This window comes from Acanthochromis polyacanthus, chromosome 9, assembly GCF_021347895.1.
Source record: "Acanthochromis polyacanthus isolate Apoly-LR-REF ecotype Palm Island chromosome 9, KAUST_Apoly_ChrSc, whole genome shotgun sequence".
NCBI lineage: Eukaryota > Metazoa > Chordata > Actinopteri > Pomacentridae > Acanthochromis > Acanthochromis polyacanthus.
In genome coordinates this window covers 5,245,094-5,270,809 of record NC_067121.1, presented here as the reverse complement: position 1 = coordinate 5,270,809, position 25,716 = coordinate 5,245,094, and the positions used below count along the sequence as shown (strand labels likewise).

Genomic DNA, 25,716 nt, shown 5'->3' with positions numbered 1-25,716 from the left:
AAAATAAGAAAAAAAATAACCTTTGTTATACAACAATGATTAAGTATGAATCCATGATAAAACACATGTACAGATCAGGAAATTTTCTGAATAACAACAAGGTTATAGTGACAATATAAAACAGATACAACTCTGCAAACCTGTCTGGATGAATATTACGTAAACTTCAGTTATGTAGAATTTTACCAAAAATATTCGTGTTTATTGGGATAAATAATAAAATTCGTGTAATAACACACATGTTGCAAGAATTATAATAAAATTTAAAGCAAAATATCTTCACATTCCAGCTGCTAGTGTAACCAGCCATATCAGTTGTATCACAAATCATTTATGTAGTGAGATCCTATTAATACATCCCACCTTTATGGAGATATACTCTGTATATATCCACAGAAACAAGATAGAATATATTACAAAGTGTTGCAATCTTTCTGGATATCATGGCAAGTTGAAGAGTCTGGTCGTGGTCTGTTATATAATATAAAGAACACAAGGAAGAAGAAGGAATCTGGAAGCTTTGAATTTACAAAAATCAAACTGAGTTTTTGGCCTCTACATAAGGATTTAACGATGCATATGGAATTCTACTAATGACCAATCGGAGTCAGCAGAGCGCCTCCGCTGCGTTCAATCTGCCGCAAACGTTATTAGAATATGACGAAGAAGAAGGCACCCGGAAGAGTTGTCAGGTTTGGTTTTCTTTTGTTTTGTTTGCGGCCACAGTTCCAGGACAAAGTTAGAGCCCCAGTTTTGCAGAAGAGTGGTAGTTTTTGTAGGAGGTTGTGTTGTTCGCAGCTGAGCTAAGAATGTCTTCAGTTCAGTATCTGAGAGAGGTGATCAGCGAGAGACTAACTGCTGCTGCTGAAGAAATATTCACAGAGTTTGAAAAAACCATCGTCCGGTACGAGGAGGAGATCGACCGTCAGCGCAGACTGCTGGATAACATCTGGAAACCACAGATCACCTTACAAATACCAGGTATGTAAAACTGTGATGGTCTGGATGTAGAAGATACCAGAGAAACTGACTGAACTGGAAGATTAAAGCAGAGTTTAGAAACGTGACATGTAGCTGTGAGCTAACAGAGACCACACAAACTGATAGCCGACTGCTAGCATGCTAACGGGGCTAACTAGCTAAAGCTAACTGTATTTGTGGTGTTTCTGGGATCCAGACTGTGATTATTTGTCATTTTGGACAACGTTACCTTTGATCAAGACTTAAATTAAAGGTAAGGAATGGAGTTTGAACCACTTGGTTAAAAGAGAACCAATTTAATGATAAGTTGGTGATAAAATGCTGTAAACTGCAAGAGGATGTGAATGTTTTTGTGCCATAACTTAGTTCAGCTCAGTACAACTTCATCCCTCCTTTCAGGCAATTACATTATTTGCATAAGCTTAAAGAGAGACAGGCAAATCAACAAAAGGGTTGACTTGTTAAGCTGGAAGTGTAATTGCTACAATGATTTTTTTGTCTTTGTTTTTAAAATGCTGGTATTAATAATGTTGTAGCCATTTCAATGGGCAACCAGTAAGTTGTGCTGTGACCTAGTTACCTGTGTACTTAATGGCCACACTAATTGTACACAGGTGTGGCACATACAGGAGGTCTTTTTTTTTTTTTTACTGTGGCGGATTATTGGAAAGACTTTGCTCTTTGTTAATATTGATGAACTCCAGAAGATAAATAAACTGATGATACATCTGTTCATAATTGTGAGTTTGAACAATTACTTTTTATAAGTATAGACTGTATTAGTGTTATTTTTGGGCCACAATGGAGTACAGGAGCACATCAGAGCAGCCAGAAGCCACAACAGGTAGTTTCTTTTTTCACTAAGCAGATGACTTCAGAAATGAATGACAGGTTGGTTGGCGGAACAGCTGGTGAGACTGAGGCGACACTTGACCAAAAGCCGTATTAGCTGTTTGGAGTCACTTTTCGTTTGACAGAAGGGGATAGAGGGAAGTATTTAAGAGATGAACACTCTATATTTTCGATAAAAGAACTGTGGAAGGTTTTGTGTGAATAAAATAAAGACGATATGTTTTAGTGGTAGAGGCTTTATGAGCTGCAAAAACAAAGTTGTTAACAATTCTATAGTTCTTTAGAACTACATTGGGCGCAGGTTGCCATGAAAGCACACAACGATAATACAAAGTTTGTTATTTATGTGTGTAAATTTATTCTTATGCTTGTTATGTTGACAGTGAAATTGGTACCTGTGTATCTTGATTATTGGTCAAAGGCTTTCAATTTAAGTCAAACCTTTTTTCTCCTGATAGTTCAACAAAAAATATATGGAGTTACTGAAATGAAGTAATTGAAACATTATATCACGCCATTTAGCAATATTATCCAGGTCCAGTTAGGCAGTTAGTCATGCTCTGAGGAGCTATTGTCTGAATGACTATTGATTGGTTGCAAAGAATTCTTGTTTGGTCAAAGCTGTTGTTGATTGCAACGATGTAAAACATAGAAGTAGTCAACATGGCTTTCGTATGATTTTCCTTATTTCCACACTTTAAATTTTGCTCATAAATCTGATTGACATATTCATATTGTCAAACCTTCTTTATGGTTTGAACTGAAAGGATTTGCTTGGATGTGTGTTTTACTTTCATCACATTAGTAACTTGTTTCTTTTGTCCTTTAATTTCTTCAGAGCCCCCACAGAAACATGTATGTATGGAGGAGAAGAATGTCGCTGTTCAGCAGCTCTGTAACCAGGAGAGGAACTCCAGTCTGGACCAGGAGGAGCCAGTTCATTCACAAATTAAAAAGGAACAGGAGGAACCCTGCATCAGTGTGCACCAGGAGGACCTCAAGGTTTTAAAGATTGAAGAGGAACAGAAGGAACTCTGCACCAGTCTGGAGCAAGAGCAGCTTGTACTACAGCAGGAGACGGATTTCTCTATGGTGACTCCTACGTATGAGGACCACAGTGCACCAGAACCAAACAATAACCAGCTCCTTTCTCACAACTCTCCTGTAGCTGAGAGCCGAGGTCCGGAAGGAAGCAGGTATATAGACTTTGAATCAACAAGAAATGCAGCACTGATGCCAAAGATGAGGCTTGACAGAAACGGCAGCGATATTACCAATGCAGACAACTGTCCAGTTTTACAGAGTCATGGTAATAGTTACATAGGGAAAAAATCTATAAACTGTGATGTTTGTGGAAAAGCCTTTAAGGATAATTACCAAATGAAGAGACATCACAGAATCCACACAGGTGAGAAGCCGTATGCTTGCAATGCATGTGGGAAAAGATTCAGAAGTAGCGATAAATTGCTGGTCCACATGAGAACCCACACAGGTGAGAGGCCTTACTCCTGCAACAGTTGTGGGAAATTATTTAAAGATGCATCAACACTGAAAGTACACACAAGATCTCACACAGGTGAGAAACCTTATGCCTGCAGCATCTGTGAGAGGCGATTTAAAGTCATGTCAACACTGAAAACGCACATGAGAACTCATACGGGCGAGAGGCCGTATTTTTGTGAAATATGTGGCAAAAGTTTCATTCAACGTAGTAATTTGACTGTTCACAAAAGAAGTCACACAGGTGAGAAGTCATACTCCTGACACACCTGTGGGAGCCAAGCTTGACCATGAATTATCTTAGAAAATGAAATGTTTAAAGTCTTGGCTCATAATAAATGTGAACGTCAGTGAGGTACACTGTGTTGCAACACAAATCATGTTTTTGTAGCCTGTATTTGTTTATGTTGTGAAGAATGGAATTCACTGAATTATTATTTTAAATTATTAAGTCTGTTTTTCATGTTTACCATTGGGTGTACTGATGAGTAAGTTCTGAACTGTTCCAACAACTAACCATCAGTGTATCGTACATTATGTATCTATCTATGAGATAGTGTGATATCTTGCACTTGTGACATCTTTTCTTGCAGTCATGAGATAGTTCCTAATATTTCTGAGTGAATATGTATGCAGTGTGATTTGCGGGGGGGCTGAAGCGCCTTCCCCTTTTGCCTCTTGATGCCCAAGGTGCCCTTTTGTCAAAATTGTTTTTTTAATCTTATTTAAATTTAGTTTTTTATTTGTAAGCGTGTGTGTGTACAGCACGGGATTCATTTGTGTACAGTGTATTCTAGATGACTGACTAAGTAGAATGAGCATCCTGTGTGTGTGTCTGACTCTAAACACACGTCTCATCAGTTATAGCTGCTAGTTAACCACACAGCGTGCTGAGAAGATAAAGTATGCCAGGCTTCTTTTTGTGTCTGTATGTATTTCTTTTGTCAAGGTTAAAGTGCATCAGAGAGATGTGTTATTTTACTGTCAGTGAGTCGCAGTGTGTTTCTAGAGGCAATGAGGCAGAGGTTATGTTATTTCACTAAAACTATGTACATGTATTTTCACATAATTTTGGACTATTGCAGTGTAAATACAATAACAATGATAATTAGAAGAATTTGAATTGTGATTTTTCTCAACCTCTCATTTAGAGATATCAGTAGCCTACTTGTTTATAACATTTGTATATATAGACAAATTAAATATAATATGCGTAAATATAAAATGTAGAACTTTTATAACCTTGCTGTCTTGCGCAAAGTGGACAGTCAAACTGAATAAAAGCACAAATACATTTAAATACATGATTTCTGTATCATTTAGGGTCTTTTTTGTTGTTTTTTACTTCATTATTAGCACTATGAATAACAAAGCTATGCTTGCGCTAGCCGATCACCACAGCACCATTGGCACATCGTTTTGCTGGATGGCGCAGTCATTCTGAACTGTGTGAGCCACAGTGGAGCTCTATTTTTCTTATAAAAAGCAACAAAAAAGGGTTTGACTTACTTTTTCTTTGAAACGCCTGAGCGATAATATAAGAAAAACAAACTTTTTCTCTCGGCAGGTGTCGGAAATGGTCGGAGCCACCCGAATCTTGATCACACGCCCGGGTCATGACCCGCTCTCGGCCAATCACAGAAAAGCATGCTATTTTTACTGCGTGAAATCTGTGAAAGGTGTGCCCACAAGGCAAGTCATTTGCGATCAGGAAAAGCGAGAAAGAAAGAGGAGGTTTTTGTTGAGTTTATGCCACAGTTGTGAGATATGGTTCATAGTGAGGGTTGAAGAATTGGCCATAGGAGGAAAAGAAGATAAATTGGACATGAAATGAATATTTTTATGGGTCAAAAAGTTTTGATCATGAACATGTTTCAGGTACAGGTTTTTAAATGGCCAAATGCATATATACATGGGAATGTGACTTCACCCCTGACTGCCTGTTTTTACGAAAAGAACATTAAATTTGGATCTGAAAGTTTAGCAAAATGATATAGACTGACACTTTGTGATGATATTTATATTCAGGACTTAGACTTAAACATTTCACGTTTCAATCCACACAGTGAGACTGTCGAACCACCCTCGAAGAAGGTCAAGCTGTCAGAGCCAGCCAAGACAAAGAAGACAGCCCTGACTCAGAAAGAGCGCGACAGCAACCGGCAGATAAAAGCAGAGTGGTTCGATTCTCACAAGTGGCTTCTGTATGATAAAGAAAAGGTAAATAGATATACATTCAAACTTTAGTCATTGTTAAATTAAAGACAAATAAATTAATGAATAAATATATTCCTTTTTACAAGGGAAAATGTCTAGCATTTATGATCAAGTAAACATCACATCAAGATATTTTCATAACATAAAAATTGCACTGAAAAAAAAAAGACATGTTAGCAGCTAATGTAGGACTTTGCAAAAAAAATAAATAAGCTTTAAATTTTATTTTTTCAGAATTTGTTCTTCTGTTTGGACTGTCTGGCTGCCAAAAAGGACAACATCTTTACCAAGGGGAAGGATGCGAGTGTGCCCAAGAAAGATGACTTGACAAGACATCAGAAGACGGAGGACCACCAGCTAGCAGCTGGTGGTAAGCAAGCCAGCCTGAGGATGCTGAAGGCCAGGACCTCCACAGACAACAAAGCAAAAGAGAGCATTGTGGCTGCCATGAAAGCCACCCTCTGGATGGCTCAAGAAGACGTCCCAAATGTCAAGTTTGGCAGCCTGGTGGACCTCCAGTTAGAAAATGTAGGTTTTTGTTGTAGATAAAAAAAAACCAACACAGACACTGTTGAATATTATGTAAAAAAGTATGACTCAACAAGGTACCAATACATTTCAGGGCGCCTACTTATATTACTATAGTTTTACTCAGTACAATATTAAATCCAGTATTGTTATTTTGATATATTTCAGGGTGCCAAGAGCCTTCGCATCCTGGAGAAAGAAGATGGGTCGTTCCATTACACCCATCACACTTCTGTTGAGGACCTGAGAGCATGTATGGTAGCAGTTGTAGAGGAGGAAATGCTGATGGAGGTGCAAGAGGCAGAGCTGTATTCCCTGGAAGCAGTCGAGGCTATTGACTGTGCAAACAAATCAGTCTTGATAGTTTACATAAGGTTTGTATATCAAATGGGTAAAATATAAATTAAAAAAATATTTTATTTCTGAAATATGTTTTGACCAGTGAATCCTAAAGTTCATTTACCGCATTATTGAACCTTTCTTTATGTTTTTCGTTCCAGGTACCTGGGTCACGATGGAACCCCCAAAGTACGCTTCCTGGGAGTGAGAGAGCTGGAGATGACAACATCTGATGCCATTGCCAAGACGCTCCACCGACTATTGGAGGCCAAAGGTCTAAACAAATCGAAAATGGTTGGTTTGGCCACAGATGGGGCTTCAGTCATGACTGGAGTAAACAAAGGCATCACCACACAGTTAGTATTTATAAATGCATGTTAAAATATTTACAATTTAAGAGAATCTCTTTGAAATGTTTACAATTTAATTTCACTTTTTTTTTTGCAAATAAAAAAATTGAATTGCAAATTTGATTCCTCCTTGTGGCTGTTGATATAAACTTCAGGCATTCATGACCAAGCGTACTTAATTGTATTATTCATGATGATCACAATTTTCATATTTTCATACAGGTTCAGGAGGGAAGTGCCATTTCTCGTCACCAGTCATTGTATGGCACATAGGCTGCAGCTGGCTGCCGAGAAGGCAGCAAACCAAGTGCCGCTCATTGGCAAGTACATCGAAACCCTCAACTGTTTCGCTAGCGCTGTCAAATTCTCTGCCAAACTCATCAGGACCATTGAGCAAAGCCAGAAACTACACACCGGACAGACAAAGAAAATCAAAGAGGCATTTTTCACAAGGTAAGTATTCTTATTCAAAAACTAAAAACTATTAACCATATTAACAGTAGTAAAGATGTGCAAGATTTAGCACTTGAAACAAAAAACTTTTGTGTGAACCTGTAAGAAATAGCAACAGGAAGGCATTCTAAATACGGTGAAAATATTAAGGTGATGACTTTTCTAAGAACTTTGGCTGAAGGCTGCCACAACTGCTGCTATTTCTTGACGGGTGTTTCATGTGGAAACCTGTTGGTGGGACATATAAGATAAGATAATCCTTTATTACTCTCCGTGTCCAGGGAAATTTCCCTTGTTACAGCAGCATACATCATACAGTAGAGCAACAATAGCAACAGTAAACAACAATATAATGATAATGATAATCACAATCACAATATGTCCAGGAGTGTAGGAAGGGAAAGGTGGCTTATGGAATGATGTGAAGTATAGAGAAACTATGCAGATTATATTATATAGGTTACCTGGGAATCTGTATGTAACATCATCATGTGACACACCAAAGTTTGTAGGTACATTATGGAGAATAAGAAAATATGTCCAGAATAATTAGGTCAAAAAATTATGTAGATATATTTTAGACTACTAAAATAAATAACCTTAAAAACTATCTAACAGTAGCAACACCTTTTGCATGAAAAATTCAGACATTGAAATGACATTTGTTTCAGACGGCTCAGCCTGTGTGATGGCACCCAGGCGATAGCAGGCTGCATTCCTGCGGTGCTTAGTGCCCTCGAGAAGGCAACAACAGAGGGCAAGGCGAAACTCAGGGGCCTGGCAAATGACATGGGATCCTACAAGTTCATCTACTTGACCCACTTCTTGGCAGATGCGGTTGGTCTTCTGGGGATCCTGTCGAAGCTGATGCAAGTTGCCACACCGACTTACCAGGTTTGCCAAAATTTTACCCTTGGACATTGATTCTAAAATGAAAGAGTTGATAATTTCTGTCTTTTCTGAAGTGAAAAAGCAAAGTCATGTATAAATGGCTTTCAAATTATATTGCAACATTCTTACCACAAAAGAACATCACCAAATCATTATTCAACTAACTGCTATAAATGTAACTAGGCCGCATATTGATTTTTCCCCCTACTTTTAATGATTTATTTTTCACACAATAGCACCTCAAAGATGGAGTGGACAACGCTGTCGTGTCGCTACTGGCCCTGAAGGAGGTTAAGGGAACCTGTGGCTTCCTGGAGAAGCTGGATGGGACGTTCCCAGCCACAGCCCCAAGCTCAGGCAAATCGGACTGGGAGGACCATTTCATAAAGGACACTGCCAAGCAACGTGAACAAGTTAAGGTAAAATAGTAAAGTAAAACATTTGGCAAAAAGAAATGAAAATGTTTTAAACCATGTAAATGTGTTGTTTTTTGCTGAATGTAAAGTTTCACAACACATGAAATGACAACATTGAATCCAGAACTATTCGAATGATCAATAAGTGTCATTTGTACTTTCAGGAAGCAGTGGATCTGTTTTTGGAGATGCTTGTGACCCATCTCCAAAGCACTTTCCCAGACCATGATGTGATGTCCAGCTTTGACATCTTCCAGCCATCACTCAACCTGCCAAAGAAGGATGTCAAGGATAAGCTGGATAAGCTGCTCTGGATGTATGGTCGGCAGAAGAAGAAGGGGCGTGTGACACATGAAAGACTTGTGGATCCTGGTAAGTCTCCACATATACGTATGTCATTGTGATTTTTGATGCCTGTTGATTGGTGTTGCTATTTCTGTCATTTTTTTAGTAGCTGAATAAAAATTGATTGTCAATTTGAAGAAAGGAATTGTTGGATTTATGATGAAAGTTTTTGAGAATTAATTTAAACCTATCAATATTATTGAAAACGCTGTCTTATTTATTTGCAGATGCAGCCAAAACAGAGTGGAAGCTTCTGTCCCCTGTCATCCCAAAGTACAGCACCATGAAAGAGCTGTATACCAGCTACGTACGTATGAACTCTGAGGCCTACCCAAACCTGTCCAAGTTACTGCAGATAGTCCTCACAGTGACAGTGACATCTGTCAACTGTGAAAGAGGAGTGAGTAGGTACACAGCCATAAAAACGTCTGCTAGGAACTGCCTCAAGGTGGAGTCCATGGATGAGCTCATTACCCTGTCCCTGGAGGCGCCACCCTACAAGGAATTTCCTTATGACCTGTCATTCAGGATGTGGCACCTCAACAGGAACAGGAGGGCCTACCGCCAGATGCTCCGAGCAGCCGAGGAAGAGTGTAAAAACGATGAAATTAACATCCATCCATCCATTCTCTATACTCCGCTTTATCCTCATTAGAGTCGCGGAGGGTGCTGGAGCCTATCCCATTTTTATACTATTTTATAGGTGGTGTATAAATAAAGTTTCTTTACTCAAAGAAGTTTGATAAGAAGAATGTTTCTTCCACTGTTTTGACATAACCAACTATGGAAGGACAGAAAAGCTGGAGCCAAAGTGAACAGACTCATTTAAAGGAGTGGTAAATCAAGAAAATAGTTCAGTCTTGCAGTCTGATACTTGGCTACATCACAAATAAATACTGATCAGCTTGAGGACAACCATGTACAATACATACATACATACATACATACATACAAAAGCCTGCAGATTAAATACTTTTTTCTTGAATGACAGTGTTTTTTTCTTCTTGCCTTGATTAAAGAACTGATGGAGTCAAGACCTTAAGCTGTGACGTCTCCATGTTAGCCATAAAGATAATAACACTGCTAAAGGTATATCAGTAGACACATTTCAGTTTGTCTTCCTACATGTAAGATTTGTTAATAGGACATTTATACATAAATAATTTATGGTACACTGGATATGGTTGGTGACAGAACGTCAAGCACCATCGCACTGAGCTCCGGTGCCCCCCAGGGATGTGTGCTCAGCCCCCTTATGTTCACTCTGTTCACCCATAACTGCGCTGCCGAGACAGACTCTCCAATGTTGTCATCAAGTTTGCCGATATCACCTTAGTACTGGGCCTCATCAGCAACAACGATGCGATTTGTTGCCCTTCCATCAGGAAAGACACTGCACAGCATCAGAACCCACACATCAGGCAGCTTCTTCCCACAGGCAGTCAGACTGTCGAACACCCTGCGGCTACAACACAAATAGACCTTCACCCATCACCTCCATACCTTAAACTGCAGCCACATTAATCTCACTCATTATCACCCCAGTAGCGAATATGACTGTGCCTGATGTATGCTTGTGTTTTTAATTTAGTTTAGTCTTTTTTTTATTTATCTTATATTAATTTTTACCTTATATATACTCTTAAATTTTTATAGTATTACTTTTATTTCTGCGCTGTGAATGGATGTGAAAAACATCATTTCATTTAACTGTGTACTAGGTACATTGTTGAATGACAATAAAGCTGAAGTTGAAGTTGAAGATATTTTGCTGGAGGTTTTGTTAGTTTTATTAGTTACATTTGTTTTTAATTTATCTGTAACATTTACATCTTTTTGTTTTCCTGTATTCCTCATAAAAATGTTATAATAAGGCTACATAAAGTTTTTTGGAAAGAGAGATTGAAATTTTTTTAGTTTTTGAAGAAGGTGGAAATTGAAGTAAAGTCAGTGTTTCTGTCGGAGCTCCAGAGTGTGACACCGGCGGAAGTAAACAATGCAAGGGCGTTGGTAGCAACGTTAGCTTAATGTAGGCATTTGAAGGCTGTTGTGTAGCAGGTAAATATTTCACTAGTTTAGGTTATAATGTCTTCAGTTCCACATTTAAGAGATTTTATAAACGTGACACAAACTTCTGTCGCTGAAGAGAAAGTGACAGAATTTCAGAAAACCATCGTCCAGCATGAGGAAGAGATGGATCATCAGCGCAGACTGCTGGACATCATCTGGAAACCACAGATAAAGCTACACAGAGTAGGTATGTAAAACTGTGATGAACTAATAACTATGAATCATGTAGGAACCGAATCAGAGCTCTGAGTTACATTTAGTTTTAGAGGCAACAACAATAAGTGACATTAATGCATCTGCCTTCTAACCTGTAAACATGTGACATTAAAGCCACAGTGAGTATAAAGACTGACTTAAATTCTTCAGCTGCAGCTCAGGCTTTGAAGTGGTGGGTGTTTAAGTTTACTTGGAGTGTGGATTGAGTGTTAGCTTCCATTGAAGTATGAGCTTTCCTTTTAGGCGGAACAGTTCTGAGATCACATCACAAGAACAACGATATGTGAATCAGATGTTAAAACTGACAACAAGAACATTTTGCAGTCGTCTTGTTAATGTTTGTGGAAACAGAAAGAATCATCTGATTCTAAACTTTCCAAAGGTCACTGAACTAAATACATGTAATATGTGGTCCTGTCAAGAAATTAAATCAGCTAAAGCTTAAAATTGTGATATTTCAATAAAAATACTTAACTGTATGTGTTAAGTTAAAAATGCACCAAAAATAAACCGTTTGCACCAAATTCTGTAAAAACAAAAAATGTCCTGAAACCATGACTGACCCAGATTTGACCATCAGTCATATGACATAATTTCAAAGAGTTTTCAGCCGAGTTGCAGGATGTGTTTTCACAGAGCAGAGAGGAGCTGACAAGAGAGGCTGAGGGAAAAGGAAAACATACAGGCCAATAAAATGAATACAGCATTTGTTTGCTTAGTAGTGCATTTCACAATTACATCAATCACATCAATTCTCTTTTCTTGTGTCACTTTTCCCCTTCAGACCTGTCACAGCATTTTGTCTTTAAGGAGGACACGGTTGACCAGCAGCTCTGTAAGAGCAAGACCAGTTCCATTCTGGACGAGGACCCAGATCTTCCACGGATTAAAGAGGAACAAGAAGAACTGTGCATCACTATGAACCAGGAGGACCCAGAGTCTCCTCAGATTAAAGACGAACAGGATGAACCCTGCAACAGTCTTGACCAGGAGGATCCAGAGGCTCCACAGATTAAAGAGGAACAGAAAGAACTCTGTGCCAGTTTGGATCAGGAGGACCCAGAGCCTCCACACATTAAAATGGAACAGGAGGAACTTTACACCAATCAGGAGGGAGATCTGCTTGTTGTAAAGCTGGAGACTGATGCCTTTATGGTGACTTCTGCTAATGAGAACAACGACCACAGTAAACTAGAGCCAAACAGTGACATGCTCCTTTCTCATAACTGTTTTGTGATTGAGAGCCCAGATCATGATGGAAAGAAGGATGTAGATTCAGAATCAAGTGGAAATGCAAAGCTGAGGACAAAGAAGAAACATCACAGTCACAATGTAGACAAATCTCATTTGTCAGAGAGTCACAGTAATAATGATACGGTGAAAAAATCGATAAAATGTTCTGTTTGTGATGAAACCTTTAAAGATGAGTACCAACTGCAGAAACATCAGAGAATTCACACCGGTGAGAAGATGTATGTTTGCAAAATTTGTGAGAAAAGGTTCTACAAAGTATCATTATTGATATTTCACCAAAGAGTCCACACAGGTGAGATGCCTTATTCTTGCAAAACCTGTGGTAAAAGTTTTAGGGTTGGCTATTACTTGAAGCGCCACATGAAGACCCACACAGGTGAGAAGCCATATATATGTGACACCTGTGAGAAAAGATTTAGTAACTCATCAGGATTGAAAAAGCATATGATAAGCCACACAGGTGAGAAGCCTTATTCTTGCAACACTTGTGGGAAAAGTTTTGTTAGTAGCTCTTATCTTAAAATTCACATGCAAAATCACACAGGTGAGAAGCTGTACCCTTGCAAAACCTGTGGGAAAGTCTTCAGCTGTAGCTATCACCTGAAAATCCACTTTCGAATTCACACAGGTGAGAAGCCATATTCTTGCAAAACATGTGGTAAAAGTTTCAGATTAAGTGATGCATTGTTGCACCACATGAGAACCCACACAGGTGAGCGGCCATACCCCTGCAACATTTGTGGGAAGTTGTTTAAAGATACCTCAACACTAAAAGTACACATAAGATCTCACACAGGTGAGAAACCTTATGCCTGCAGCGTCTGTGGAAAACAATTTAAATCTGCTTCACCACTGACACAACACCTGAGAACTCATACAGGTGAGAGGCCGTATTTTTGTGAAACATGCGGGAAAAGCTTCATTCAGCGTAGCCATATGTTGCGCCACATGACAATTCACACAGGTGAGAAGACATAGTCCTGAAAAAAATAATCTGGGAACCAACCTTGAAAAAACATGTAAGAATTCATAGAGGTAAATCACAACTCCGAGTGTCTGTGTTAGCAAGTTGTAAAGTACATTTTTTAATTCGCAGCAGTGACTTCCAACCTTTTTACTTGTATTACAATCAAGTGCCTCATGTATATGAAAGGACGTTGAGAAATGTAAATTTTCATTGCCTAGTTAAAGCTCACTACTGCTATCAGTCGAGTAATGTATGCTTCTATATTCAATAGTGTTAAATTTGTGCAGCTTCTGTGTTTTACAAAATTGCTTCATTAATTTATACAGTGGTAGGAAAATGTTTTCGGACACCCCATACATTTGTTAAATATTGCATTAAGCATCACTGTTTGGCCCTCAAATGCAATTTCTTTTAGTACAGTCACAGCCATACTACTAAACAAATCCTTAAAAAGACATTAAAAACTTAAAATCGATTGGTTCCATAAAAAATAAGAAATTTTGTCTGTCTCTCGAGGGTCTGGGGGGTCCAGGAGCCAGAGCCCCCTGCGGTCATGGCCTGCGACTCCTCCCAGTGTGGACGGCCCCAATGGTGGCATTTTCTGTGATCCTCAGTGCCATACCGTGTCTCCCTACAGTCCGTGGTGAGAGTGTGAGTGCGTGCGTGTGTATGTGCAGTTGTGTGTATATATGTACATACCAAGGGTGGGAGGGACAGGTATTCTTGCTTTTAATTGAATGTTGTAAAGCAATTTGTGTTGCATTTTAAATGTTTGAAATGTGCTATATAAATAAAGTTTGATTGACTGATTGAAATACTGATCAGCTCAGGCGCAACCATGTACAGTATATACATACATACATAAGTCTGTAGATTCAATACTTTTTCACTTTAATGACAGTGTTTTTTTTTGTTCTTTTTCTTCTTGCCTTTATTAAAATCAAATCAAATCAAATCAACTTTATTTATATGGCACTTTTCATACAGTAGAGTAACACAAAGTGCCTCACAGAGGATAAAAACAAAAACAACACAATACAAAACACTGTGAAAAACCCGAAACCTTCCACCCCCCACAAATATACACACAGATACACAATCACATATACATTCACACACATACGTAGACATACGAACAGACATACATACCCACACACACAAACATACTAACATACACACACCCACATACACCATCTGTCGGTAAGGAGATATAGAGGAGACATGGCTGGGCACCGAAATCCGGAGTGAGGAAGAAGCTACCTTTGGGGGCCACACACACCGAGTGGAGTCATGGACCATGACTGCAGGGGCGCCGACACAAGGACCACCCCAGCCCAGGCAGTCAAGAAGCTCCACACGAAGGTGTAAAGCTCTCCAGCCACCCGGGCCAGGGCCATCCACGGGCCGGCACCCCCATCAGTGGACCAGAATCAACTCCAGGTGTGGTAGGCCCCCAGGAGGAAACACTGGAGAAACGAGGAACTAAAACAGTAAAACAAATAAATAAATAAAAAATCAATCAATAAATAAATAAATAAAAGGTATGGAAGCTAAAACTGAAGATAAGAGAAAAGAATGTATAAAGTAAAAATTTATACATAAAATAGTAATAAAAAATGTAGAAGTCAGCTTAAGAAATTATAAAGAGTTAAAATGAGTCAGTTAAAAGCCTGATTAAAAAGATGGGTCTTGAGCCTCTTTTTAAAAACATCAACGTTCTCTGCGGCCCTGAGGTTCTCTGGGAGGGTGTTCCACAATCGGGGGCCATAATAACTGAATGCCGCCTCCCCGTGTGTTCTAGTTCTAACTTGTGGTATCGTTAAAAACCCAGCACCAGAGGACCTCAGGGTCCGCGAGGGTTGATAAAATAAAAGTAATGCAGACAAATAAGAAGGCCCAAGACCGTTAAGACACTTATAAACTAATAAAAGAACCTTAAAATCGATCCTGAAGCACACGGGGAGCCAATGCAGCGATTTTAAAATAGGTTAAATTAAAGAACTGACCAAGTCAAGACCATCAGCTGTGACGTCTCCATGATAACCATTAAGTTAATAGCATTGCCTTGTTTCAGTGGACATATCTCAGTTCAGCTCCCTACGTATAAGATTTGTTAATAGGACTTTTATACATAAATCATTTCTGGTACAGTGGATATGGTTGGTGATACTAACAGCAAGGATGTGAAGATATTTTGCTGGAGGTTTAGTTATTTTTTATTAGTGAAGTTATTAGCTAAAGAAATAGAAACAAGAAGAAGTCTGCAGCAGTATGAAATAAGAGCACCCAGATTTTCCTCGGATTAAAGAGAAACAGGAGAAACCCTGCAACGGTCTTGACCAGGAGGATCCAGAGCCTCCAACCGTATAGAGATATACTCTGCATTTGTCCATTGGAAGAAGGTAGAGGACATACAAAGCATTATAATCTATATGGATATGATGATAAATTGGTTTGATAGCTGTGGTCTGTTATATAATATAAAGAACACAAAGAACAATTATGAAATCCGACATTGTTTGATTTACAGAAATCAAATTGAGTTTTTGACCTCAACACAAGGAGTTCGAAAAATGACCAATAGGGGGCAGCAAAGCCCCTCCGCTGCGTCGAGTCTGCTGCAAACTTTATTAGAATATGACGAAGAAGAAGACGCCCGGAAAAAATGAAGTTGGAGACAAGTTTCACAGATGAGTGATAGTTTTTGTAGGAGGTTGTGTTGTTCGCAGCTGAGCTAAGAATGTCTTCAGTTCAATATCTGAGAGAGTTGATCAGCGAGAGACTAACTGCTGCTGCTGAAGAAATATTCACAGAGTTTGAAAAAACCATCGTCCGGTACGAGGAGGAGATCGACCATCAGCGCAGACTGCTGGATAACATCTGGAAACCACAGATCACCTTACAAATACCAGGTATGTAAAACTGTGATGGTCTGGATGTAGAAGATACCAGAGAAACTGACTGAACTGGAAGATTAAAGCAGAGTTTAGAAACGTGACATGTAGCTGTGAGCTAACAGAGACCACACAAACTGATAGCCGACTGCTAGCATGCTAACGGGGCTAACTAACTAAAGCTAACTGTCAAGCTAACAGGACAGTTGATAATGTATTTGTGGTGTTTCTGGGATCCAGACTGTGATTATTTGTCATTTCAGACATTGTACACTTTGAGGAAGACAAATTAAAGGTAGGGAATGGAGTTCAAACCGCTTGGTTGAAAAGACAACCAATTTAATGATAAGTTGGTGATAAAGTGCTGTTAAACTGATAATAATAATAATATAAAAATGCAGAGGAAGTTTTTTTTTCACCAAGCAGATGGCCTCAGAAGTGAATGACAGGTTGATTGGCGGAACAACTGACAAGACTGCCAAAAGCCATGTTAGCTGTTTGGAGGCTCTTTTTGTTTGACAGAAGGAGATAGGTTTCAGTGGTTTGCACTGTTGCCTTGCACCAATTCGCATCCCGACCTGGACCTGGGTCTTGCATGTTCTACCTGTGCATCTGGGTTCTCCAGCTTCCTCCCACAGTCCACAAACATGCTGAGTTTAATTGGGGATTCTGTATTGTCCCTTGGTGTGGATGTGAGTGTGATTGTTTGCCTCTATGTGTAGCCCTGTGGTAGACTGTTACCTGTCCAGGTGTCTCCTGCATTCACCCTAAGTCAGTTGGACTCCAGCCCCCGTGTGACCCTATTGAGGATAAAGTGGTGTGTAGATAATGAATGGATGGGATAGAGGGAAGTACATAAGAAATGGACACTGTTAATTCTCAATAAAGGAACTGTAGAAGGTGTATAGAATGATTTTTGGGGGGTTAAATGAAATGAAAATGAAACATTGTGTTATGCTAAGTTATTTAGCTGTATCATCCAACTCCAGTTAGGCCAATGAGTGATGCTAACGTCCGTCGTGATGCTGTCAGCCATTGCAGTGGTGAGCCCTGCATCATGATTCTTCCTAACATCAGGACACACCCTGCCCCACAGACTTACTATAATTCCTGTGTAATAATAAAGAATTAATTGAATGAAGAGGAAAAGCAGCAGTAGAAGGAGGGAAGTAGCCAAAAACTGCACTTGAGCAGCTTGTGAGTAATCTGTGAAAATGTAGTGTGATCCATAATAGTGCCGCTGAAGACAAGTTGTGTAAATCCAACAGCATGAATGTAAACACAGATAAGTTTAGTGCTCTGTGTTGTTCATGCTACTTTATAAGGAGCTATTATCAGAATGCTTAATGATTGATTCTGAAGAATTCTTTTTTGATGAAAGCTGCAATGTTAAAAGCTTGTTTAGGAACTGAAAGTACTGGAATTCTGAAGTGAATGTCTTTTGGTAAATGAAGGGAGTGGAACTGTTTTGATACGAACAGTGTAAAACAAATAATCAACATGGCTCTTGATATGATTTGTCTAATTTTCACACTTTCAATTTTGTTTGTAAATCTGATTGACATGTTCATACAGTCAAGCCTTCTTTATGGTTTTAACTGGAAGGATTTGCTTGGATGTGTTTTTTACTTTCATCACATTAGTAACTTGTTTCTTATGTCCTTTTGTGTCTTCAGAGCCCCCACAGAAACATGTATGTAGGATGGAGAAGAATGTCGCTGTTCAGCAGCTCTGTAACCAGGAGAGGAACTCCAGTCTGGACCAGGAGGAGCCAGTTCATTCACAAATTAAAAAGGAACAGGAGGAACCCTGCATCAGTGTGCACCAGGAGGACCTCAAGGTTTCAAAGATTGAAGAGGAACAGAAGGAACTCTGCACCAGTCTGGAGCAAGAGCAGCTTGTACTACAGCAGGAGATGGATTTCTCTATGGTGACTCCTACGTATGAGGACCACAGTGCACCAGAACCAAACAATGACCAGCTCCTTTCTCACAACTCTCCTGTAGCTGAGAGCCGAGGTCCGGAAGGAAGCAGGTATATAGACTTTGAATCAACAAGAAATGCAGCACTGATGCCAAAGATGAGGCTTGACAGAAACGGCAGCGATATTACCAATGCAGACAACTGTCCAGTTTTACAGAGTCATGGTAATAGTTACATAGGGAAAAAATCTATAAACTGTGATGTTTGTGGAAAAGCCTTTAAGGATAATTACCAAATGAAGAGACATCACAGAATCCACACAGGTGAGAAGCCGTATGCTTGCAATGCATGTGGGAAAAGATTCAGAAGCAATGATGCATTGCTGGTCCACATGAGAACCCACACAGGTGAGAGGCCTTACTCCTGCAACAGGTGTGGGAAGTTATATAAAGATGCATCAACACTGAAAGTACACACAAGATCTCACACAGGTGAGAAACCTTATGCCTGCAGCGTCTGTGAGAGGCGATTTAAAGTCATGTCAACACTGAAAACGCACATGAGAACTCATACGGGTGAGAGGCCGTATTTTTGTGAAATATGTGGCAAAAGTTACATTCAGCGTAGTCATTTGACTGTTCACAAAAGAAGTCACACAGGTGAGAATTCATACTCCTGACACACCTGTGGGAGCCAAGCTTGACCATGAATTATCTTAGAAAATGAAATGTTTAAAGTCTTGGCTCATAATAAATGTGAACGTCAGTGAGGTACACTGTGTCGCAACATAAATCATGTTTTTTATAGCCTGTATTTGTTTACAATGTGCAGAATAGAATTCACTGAATTATTATTTTAAATCATTGTTTTTTCCTGTTTGCCTTTGGATGTACTGACAACTGTTACTGACATAATCTTTAAAATCTCAAGATTCTTGAGTAAGTTCTGAACTGTTCCAACAACTAACCATCAGTGTATTGTACATTATGTCTCTAACTGTGACATGGTATGAGATCTTGCACCTGTGACATCTTTTCTTGCCTTCATGAGATCGTCCCTAATATTTCTGAGTGAATATGTCCAAATTTTCTTTCCTCATGTGAATGCAGTGTGATTTGTTAATGTACAGTTTGTTTAAAAACTTAGCCATGCCATTGATTCACACTTTCACCAACAATAATGTTTCAATAATGTTTTGTTCATTTTTATAAGAGAGATTTTTTTAATCTTCCCTGTTACATTTTTCAGGAATATGGATTGCTACAATTCAGCTAGTTATATTGTAAGGTGTGTTTCTATATGGTGTTTCAAATTCGTGCTTCATACACTCCCTTTTAACTTTGAGCACCTGCCCCTCCAAAGGTCTCTTCATGGGCCTGGTGATTTGTGAATGTAGAGTTGGATTCAAAACTTAGCCATGCCATTGATTCACGCATTTATCAACAATGTTTCTGTAGTCACTCATTTTTATAAGAGAGATTTTTATATTATTTTATAGGTGATGTATAAATAAAGTTTCTTTCCTAAAAGAAGTTTGATGCGTAGAATGTTTCTTCCACTGTTTTGACATAACCAACTATGAAAGGGCGGAAAAGCTGGAGCCAAAGTGGACAGACTCATTTAAAAGTGTGGTAAATCGTGAAAAGAGTTCAGTTTTACAGTCTTATACTCGGCTACGTCTCAAAGTAAATGCTGATCATCTCAGGCATAACCATGTACAGTACACACATACATAATTCTGCATATTGAATACTTTTTACTTGAATGACAGTGTTCTCTTCTTTTTCTTTGTAACTTTATTAAATAATTGACAAAGTCAAGACCTTAAGCTGTGACGTCTCCATGATAATAACCATTGAGTTAATAGCATTGCCTTGTTTTAGAGAACACATCTATGTTTATCTTTGTACATGCAAGATTTGTTAATAGGACTTTTATACATAAATAATTTATGGTGCAGTGGATATGGTTTATGACACTAGCATCTAGAATGTGATGATATTTTGCTGGAGGTTAGTTAATTTTTTTTTCATTTTTCTGTAATATTTACATATTTTTGTTTTTTCGCCTGTATTCCTCGTAGAAATTCTATAATAAGGCTACATAAAGTGTTTTGGAAAGAGAGATTGGATTTATTTGAAGAAGAAGGCAGAAATTGAAGTAAAGTCTGTGTTTCTGCCGGAGCTCCAGAGTGTGACACCGGCGGAAGTAAACGATGCAAGGGCGTTGGTAGCAACATTAGCTTAATGTAGGCATTTGAAGGCTGTTGTGTTGTTGTGTAGCAGATACATATTTCACTAGTTTAGGTTATAATGTCTTCAGTTCCACATTTAAGAGATTTTATAAACGTGACACAAACTTCTGCTGCTGAAGAGAAAGTGACAGAATTTCAGAAAACCATCGTCCAGCATGAGGAAGAGATGGATCATCAGCGCAGACTGCTGGACATCATCTGGAAACCACAGATAAAGCTACATAGAGTAGGTATGTAAAACTGTGATGAACTAACTAATAACTATGAATCATGTAGGAACCGAATCAGAGCTCTGAGTTGCATTTAGTTTTAGAGGCAACAACAACAAGTGACATTAATGCATCTGCCTTCTAACCTGTAAACATGTGACATTAAAGCCACAGTGTGTATAAAGACTGACTTAAATTCTTCAGCTGCAGCTCAGGCTTTGAAGTGGTGGGTGTTCAGGTTTAGTTGGAGTGTGGATTGAGTGTTAGCTTCCATTGAAGTATGAGCTTTCCTTTTAGGCGGAACAGTTCTGAGATCATATCGCAATAACAACGATATGTGAATCAGATGTTAAAACTGACAACAAGAACATTTTGCAGTCGTCTTGTTAATGTTTGGGTTTTTGGGCAGGAGTCTGTGGGCTCACATATGATCTCCCCTGCCACTGTATCAGCTGATTCATGTAAAACAATGTTCCAACATTGATGGATTTTTTTTTGTAATGTTGTGGCATAAATATACAGTTTAAATGATTCAAACGTGTTCACATTCTGATTTTATTTCGGTTTTACATAGTGTCCCAACGTCTGCACAGTGGGTAGCACTTTTGCCTTGCAGCAAGAAGATCCCTGGTTCAAATCCTGGCCTGGTCCTGGGATCTTTCTGCATGGAGTTTGCATGTTCTCTCTGTGCATGCGTGGGTTTTCTCCGGGTACTCCGACTTCCTCCCACAGTCCAAAAACATGCTGAGGTTAATTGGTTACTCTAAATTGCCCATAGGAGTGAATGTGAGTGTGATTGTGTGTCTGTATATGTAGCCCTGTGACAGACTGGTGACCTGTCCAGGGTGTCCCCTGCCTTCGCCCGAGTCAGCTGGGATAGACTCCAGCACCCCCCATGACCCTAGTGAGGATGAAGTGGTGTATAGAGAATGGATGGATGGATAGTGTCTCAACTTTTTGTTTCAAAGTCTATTTATCCACCAAATTACAGTTACACCAATCTTACAAAGGCAAATGTTCATTTTGTTCCATCATCAGTTTAAATCATTGAGTTGCTGTTAGTGAACGACAGCAGATTTGAGCAGCTGTTTACCATCATTATCGATAACAGTGATAATCAACACCAGTTTAAAATGGAAAATTGCCACCTGAATGTATTGTAGACTTAGCTCTGCTCTGTTGGAAAACTTTACATTTCTTTAGTTAATGAGTATTCACTGTAGGGTGCTGCTCATGGTTTCCCCCTTCGAACCCAAAACCTGCTGTTGAGATTGAAATATGTGGGCTTTTTTAAAAAGAAAAATCACAAATTCTACACCATTTTTAAGCCAAAAAAGTGTGGAAACAGAAAGAATCATCTGATTCTAAGATTTCCAAAGGTCACTGAACTAAATACATGTCATATGTGATCCTGTCAAGAATTGAAACCAGCTAAAGCTTAAAATTGTGATATTTCAATAAAATTACTTAACTGTATGTGTTAAGTTAAAAATGCACCAAAAATAAACCGTTTGCACCAAATTCTGTAAAAACAAAAAATGTCCTGAAGCCATGACTGACCCAGATTTGACCATCAGTCATATGACATAATTTCAAAGAGTTTTCAGCCGAGTTGCAGGATGTGTTTTCACAGAGCAGAGAGGAGCTGACAAGAGAGACTGAGGGAAAAGGAAAACATACAGGCCAATAAAATGAATACAGCATTTGTTTGCTTAGTAGTGCATTTCACAATTACATCAATCACATCAATTCTCTTTTCTTGTGTCACTTTTCCCCTTCAGACCTGTCACAGCATTTTGTCTTTAAGGAGGACACGGTTGACCAGCAGCTCTGTAAGAGCAAGACCAGTTCCATTCTGGACCAGGAGGACCCAGATCTTCCACGGATTAAAGAGGAACAAGAAGAACTGTGCATCACTATGAACCAGGAGGACCCAGAGTCTCCTCAGATTAAAGATGAACAGGATAAACCCTGCAACAGTCTTGACCAGGAGGATCCAGAGGCTCCACAGATTAAAGAGGAACAGAAAGAACTCTGTGCTAGTTTGGATCAGGAGGACCCAGAGCCTCCACACATTAAAATGGAACAGGAGGAACTTTACACCAATCAGGAGGGAGATCTGCTTGTTGTAAAGCTGGAGACTGATGCCTTTATGGTGACTTCTGCTAATGAGAACAACGACCACAGTAAACTAGAACCAAACAGTGACAAGCTCCTTTCTCGTAACTGTTTTGTGACAGACAGCCCAGATCATGATGGAAAGAAGGATGTAGATTCAGAATCAAGTGGAAATGCAAAGCTGAGGCCAAAGAAGAAACATCACAGTAACAATGTAGACAAATCTCATTTGTCAGAGAGTCACAGTAATAATGATACGGTGAAAAAATCGATAAAATGTTCTGTTTGTGATGAAACCTTTAAAGATGAGTACCAAATGCAGAAACATCAGAGAATTCACACCGGTGAGAAGATGTATGTTTGCAAAATTTGTGAGAAAAGGTTCTACAAGGTGTCATTATTGATATATCACCAAGGAGTCCACACAGGTGAGATGCCTTATTCTTGCAAAACCTGTGGTAAAAGTTTTAGGGTTGGCTATTACTTGACACGCCACATGAAGATCCACACAGGTGAGAAGCCACATTCTTGCAAAACATGTGGGAAAAGTTTTGTTAGTAGCTCTTACCTTAAAACTCATATGCAAAATCACTCAGGTGAGAAGCTGTACCCTTGCAAATTATGTGGGAAAGTCTTCAGTCGTAGCTTTCACCTTAAAGTCCATTTCAGAATCCACACAGGTGAGAAGCCATATTCTTGCAAAACATGTGGTAAAAGTTTCACATTAAATGAGAAATTGTTGCTCCACATGAGAACCCACACAGGTGAACGGCCATACCCCTGCAACACTTGTGGGAAATTGTTTAAAGATACCTCAACATTGAAAATACACATAAGATCTCACACAGGTGAGAAACCTTATGCCTGCAGCGTCTGTGGAAAACAATTTAAATCTGTCTCACAACTGACACAACACCTGAGAACTCACACAGGTGAGAGGCCGTATTTTTGTGAAACATGCGGGAAAAGCTTCATTCAGCGTAGCCATATGTTGCGCCACATGACAATTCACACAGGTGGGAAGACATAGTCCTGAAAAAAATAATCTGGGAACCAACCTTGAAAAAACATGTAAGAATTCATAGAGGTTAATCACAACTCCAAGTGTCTGTGTTAGCAAGTTGTAAAGTACATTTTTTAATTCACAGCAGTGACTTCCAACCTTATTTTTTACTTGAATTACAATCAAGTGCCTCATGTACATGAAAGGACGTTGAGAAATGTCAATTTTCATTACCTAATAAAAGCTCATTTATGCTATCGGTCGAGTAATTGTCAAGTCATTTATGCTTCTACATTCAGTGGTGGTAAATTTGTGCAGCTTTTGTGTTTTACAAAATTGATCTTTTCATTTATACAGCGCTGGGAAAAGTTTTTGGACACCCCAAACATTTGTGAAATATTGCATTAAGAATCACTCTTTGGCCTTCAAGTGCAATTTCTTTTAGTATAATCACAGCCATAATACTAAACAAATTCTAAAAAAGACAGTAAAATTTAAAATTGATTGATTCCAGATTCAGTTTTCAGTTCAGTTTTTAGTACCCAGCAGGTCACAGATCAGATTTTTTTTAGACATCGAGGAGTCACTAATACTGTGTGCTGCACATGTGAGAAACACACTTGTAAAGTCTATGGACACATATTTGCATACTGTTCTACATGTTATAATTACAGTTTAATATGTTCTTCATATTTTAGTTTTGCCTCTATTTTTTTATTCTTGTTATTGTTGTAGGTTATGGACCTTGTGGGAGGGAGCAATGATTCAAAAGATGTTAGGTGACTGGTATTTTGTAGTTGAGTTTTGTAGTTTTCCAGTCTATTGTACAGCAAACAGCACACTGTTGTTTCCCTTCAAATATGCATTTCAAGCTACTTTCTGTATATGTCTGGTACTTTCTTCGGATATAAATGTACAATATATTGCTAATCAAATAATGTTTAGACTTATGCAGTACCTTTAGCAGCAATAATAGTGATGATAAACCTCTACTTCAATAAAGAAAACAGTTGTAACGTGTGATGCAATAAAAACGAGTGGTGTCCACTGATTAAATACAGTCTTTTTGCCTTCTGAAGAGGGAAAACCCCAGATATCCACAAAGTGTGTGATAAATGACAGATTGTTTCTTCCTGTATAATAGATTTTTGGTTGAAAATTCAGTTAAGATGCTCTATTTTAGATCCTGAATGGAGGCAGGTCATTTTTGACCCTGAGGACAAGGGGAGTGTACCGGATATTAAGACAGCACGAGGGTTAAAAAAATGACTAATTTATTGGATCATGTATCCGTCAAATTATTGATTACAATTCTTAATATTCAGCTCTAGTCTTTAGTTTTTGGTTTTCTCAGGAATTAATGAAGCTGTCATGTTTTTATTTTGGCCATGTTAGTAGATACACTATGCAGCAGAGGTGAGTGTGCTGTTTTAATTAAATGTCAAACAATTCTAAATTGGGCTGCACAGCGGAGTAGTGGTTAGCACTTTCACCTTGCAGTAAGAAGATCCCCGGTTTGAATCCCGGCTTGGGCCTGGGATCTTTCTGCACGGAGTTTGCATGTTCTCCCTGTGCATGCGTGGGTTTTCTCCGGGTACTCCAGCTTCCTCCCACAGTCCAAAAATATGCTGAGGTTAATTGATTACTCTAAATTGCCCGTAGGTGTGAATGTGAGTGTGATTGTGTGTCTGTATATGTAGCCCTGCGACAGACTGGCGACCTGTCCAGGGTGTCCCCTGCCTTCACCCGAGTCAGCTGAGATAGACTCCAGCCCCCCTGTGACCCTAGTGAGGATAAAGCGGTGTATAGAGGATGGATGGACAATTCTAAATTGTTTTATGTTACAGTTATTTGTTCTCCCACCAAATTAAAAATTACCCGTCTATGTTGACACTTAGATTTAGTATATTACAAACACAAGTCCCAAAGTTGGAAC

General features: G+C 39.0%; 3 protein-coding genes across 6 annotated transcripts; all 3 read left to right on the top strand.

The window, feature by feature from the left end:
* The first annotated feature begins 654 nt into the window (after positions 1-654).
* On the top strand, positions 655-10,634 carry LOC110965059 (zinc finger protein 862-like). Of its 4 annotated transcripts, none has more exons than XM_051953043.1 (11): positions 655-981; positions 2,672-3,029; positions 5,400-5,553; positions 5,824-6,078; positions 6,247-6,452; positions 6,579-6,773; positions 6,990-7,220; positions 7,892-8,114; positions 8,348-8,530; positions 8,692-8,899; positions 9,100-10,634. In XM_051953043.1, the coding sequence occupies exons 1-11, from the start codon at positions 810-812 to the stop codon at positions 9,525-9,527; spliced, it is 2,613 nt and encodes an 870-aa protein (XP_051809003.1). In that variant the 5' UTR covers positions 655-809; the 3' UTR covers positions 9,528-10,634. The 4 variants fall into 4 exon arrangements, with proteins under 4 accessions (XP_051809003.1, XP_051809002.1, XP_051809004.1 ...); XM_051953042.1 differs by having other exon boundaries at positions 5,785-6,078; XM_051953044.1 differs by lacking the exon at positions 655-981 and adding an exon at positions 4,901-5,025 and having other exon boundaries at positions 2,895-3,241; positions 5,785-6,078.
* Positions 10,635-10,835: 201 nt separating this feature from the next.
* LOC110965061 (zinc finger protein 62 homolog) lies at positions 10,836-19,728 on the top strand. The gene is made up of 5 exons (XM_051953655.1): positions 10,836-11,129; positions 11,943-13,389; positions 13,994-14,030; positions 16,093-16,291; positions 17,950-19,728. Exons 1-5 carry the CDS (start codon positions 10,958-10,960, stop codon positions 18,873-18,875), a joined length of 2,781 nt encoding a protein of 926 aa, XP_051809615.1. The 5' UTR covers positions 10,836-10,957; the 3' UTR covers positions 18,876-19,728.
* Positions 19,729-20,393: 665 nt separating this feature from the next.
* LOC110965055 (zinc finger protein OZF-like) lies at positions 20,394-24,037 on the top strand. Its single transcript, XM_051953173.1, has 2 exons — positions 20,394-20,680; positions 22,441-24,037. The coding sequence occupies exons 1-2, from the start codon at positions 20,509-20,511 to the stop codon at positions 23,805-23,807; spliced, it is 1,539 nt and encodes a 512-aa protein (XP_051809133.1). The 5' UTR covers positions 20,394-20,508; the 3' UTR covers positions 23,808-24,037.
* Positions 24,038-25,716: the final 1,679 nt, after the last annotated feature.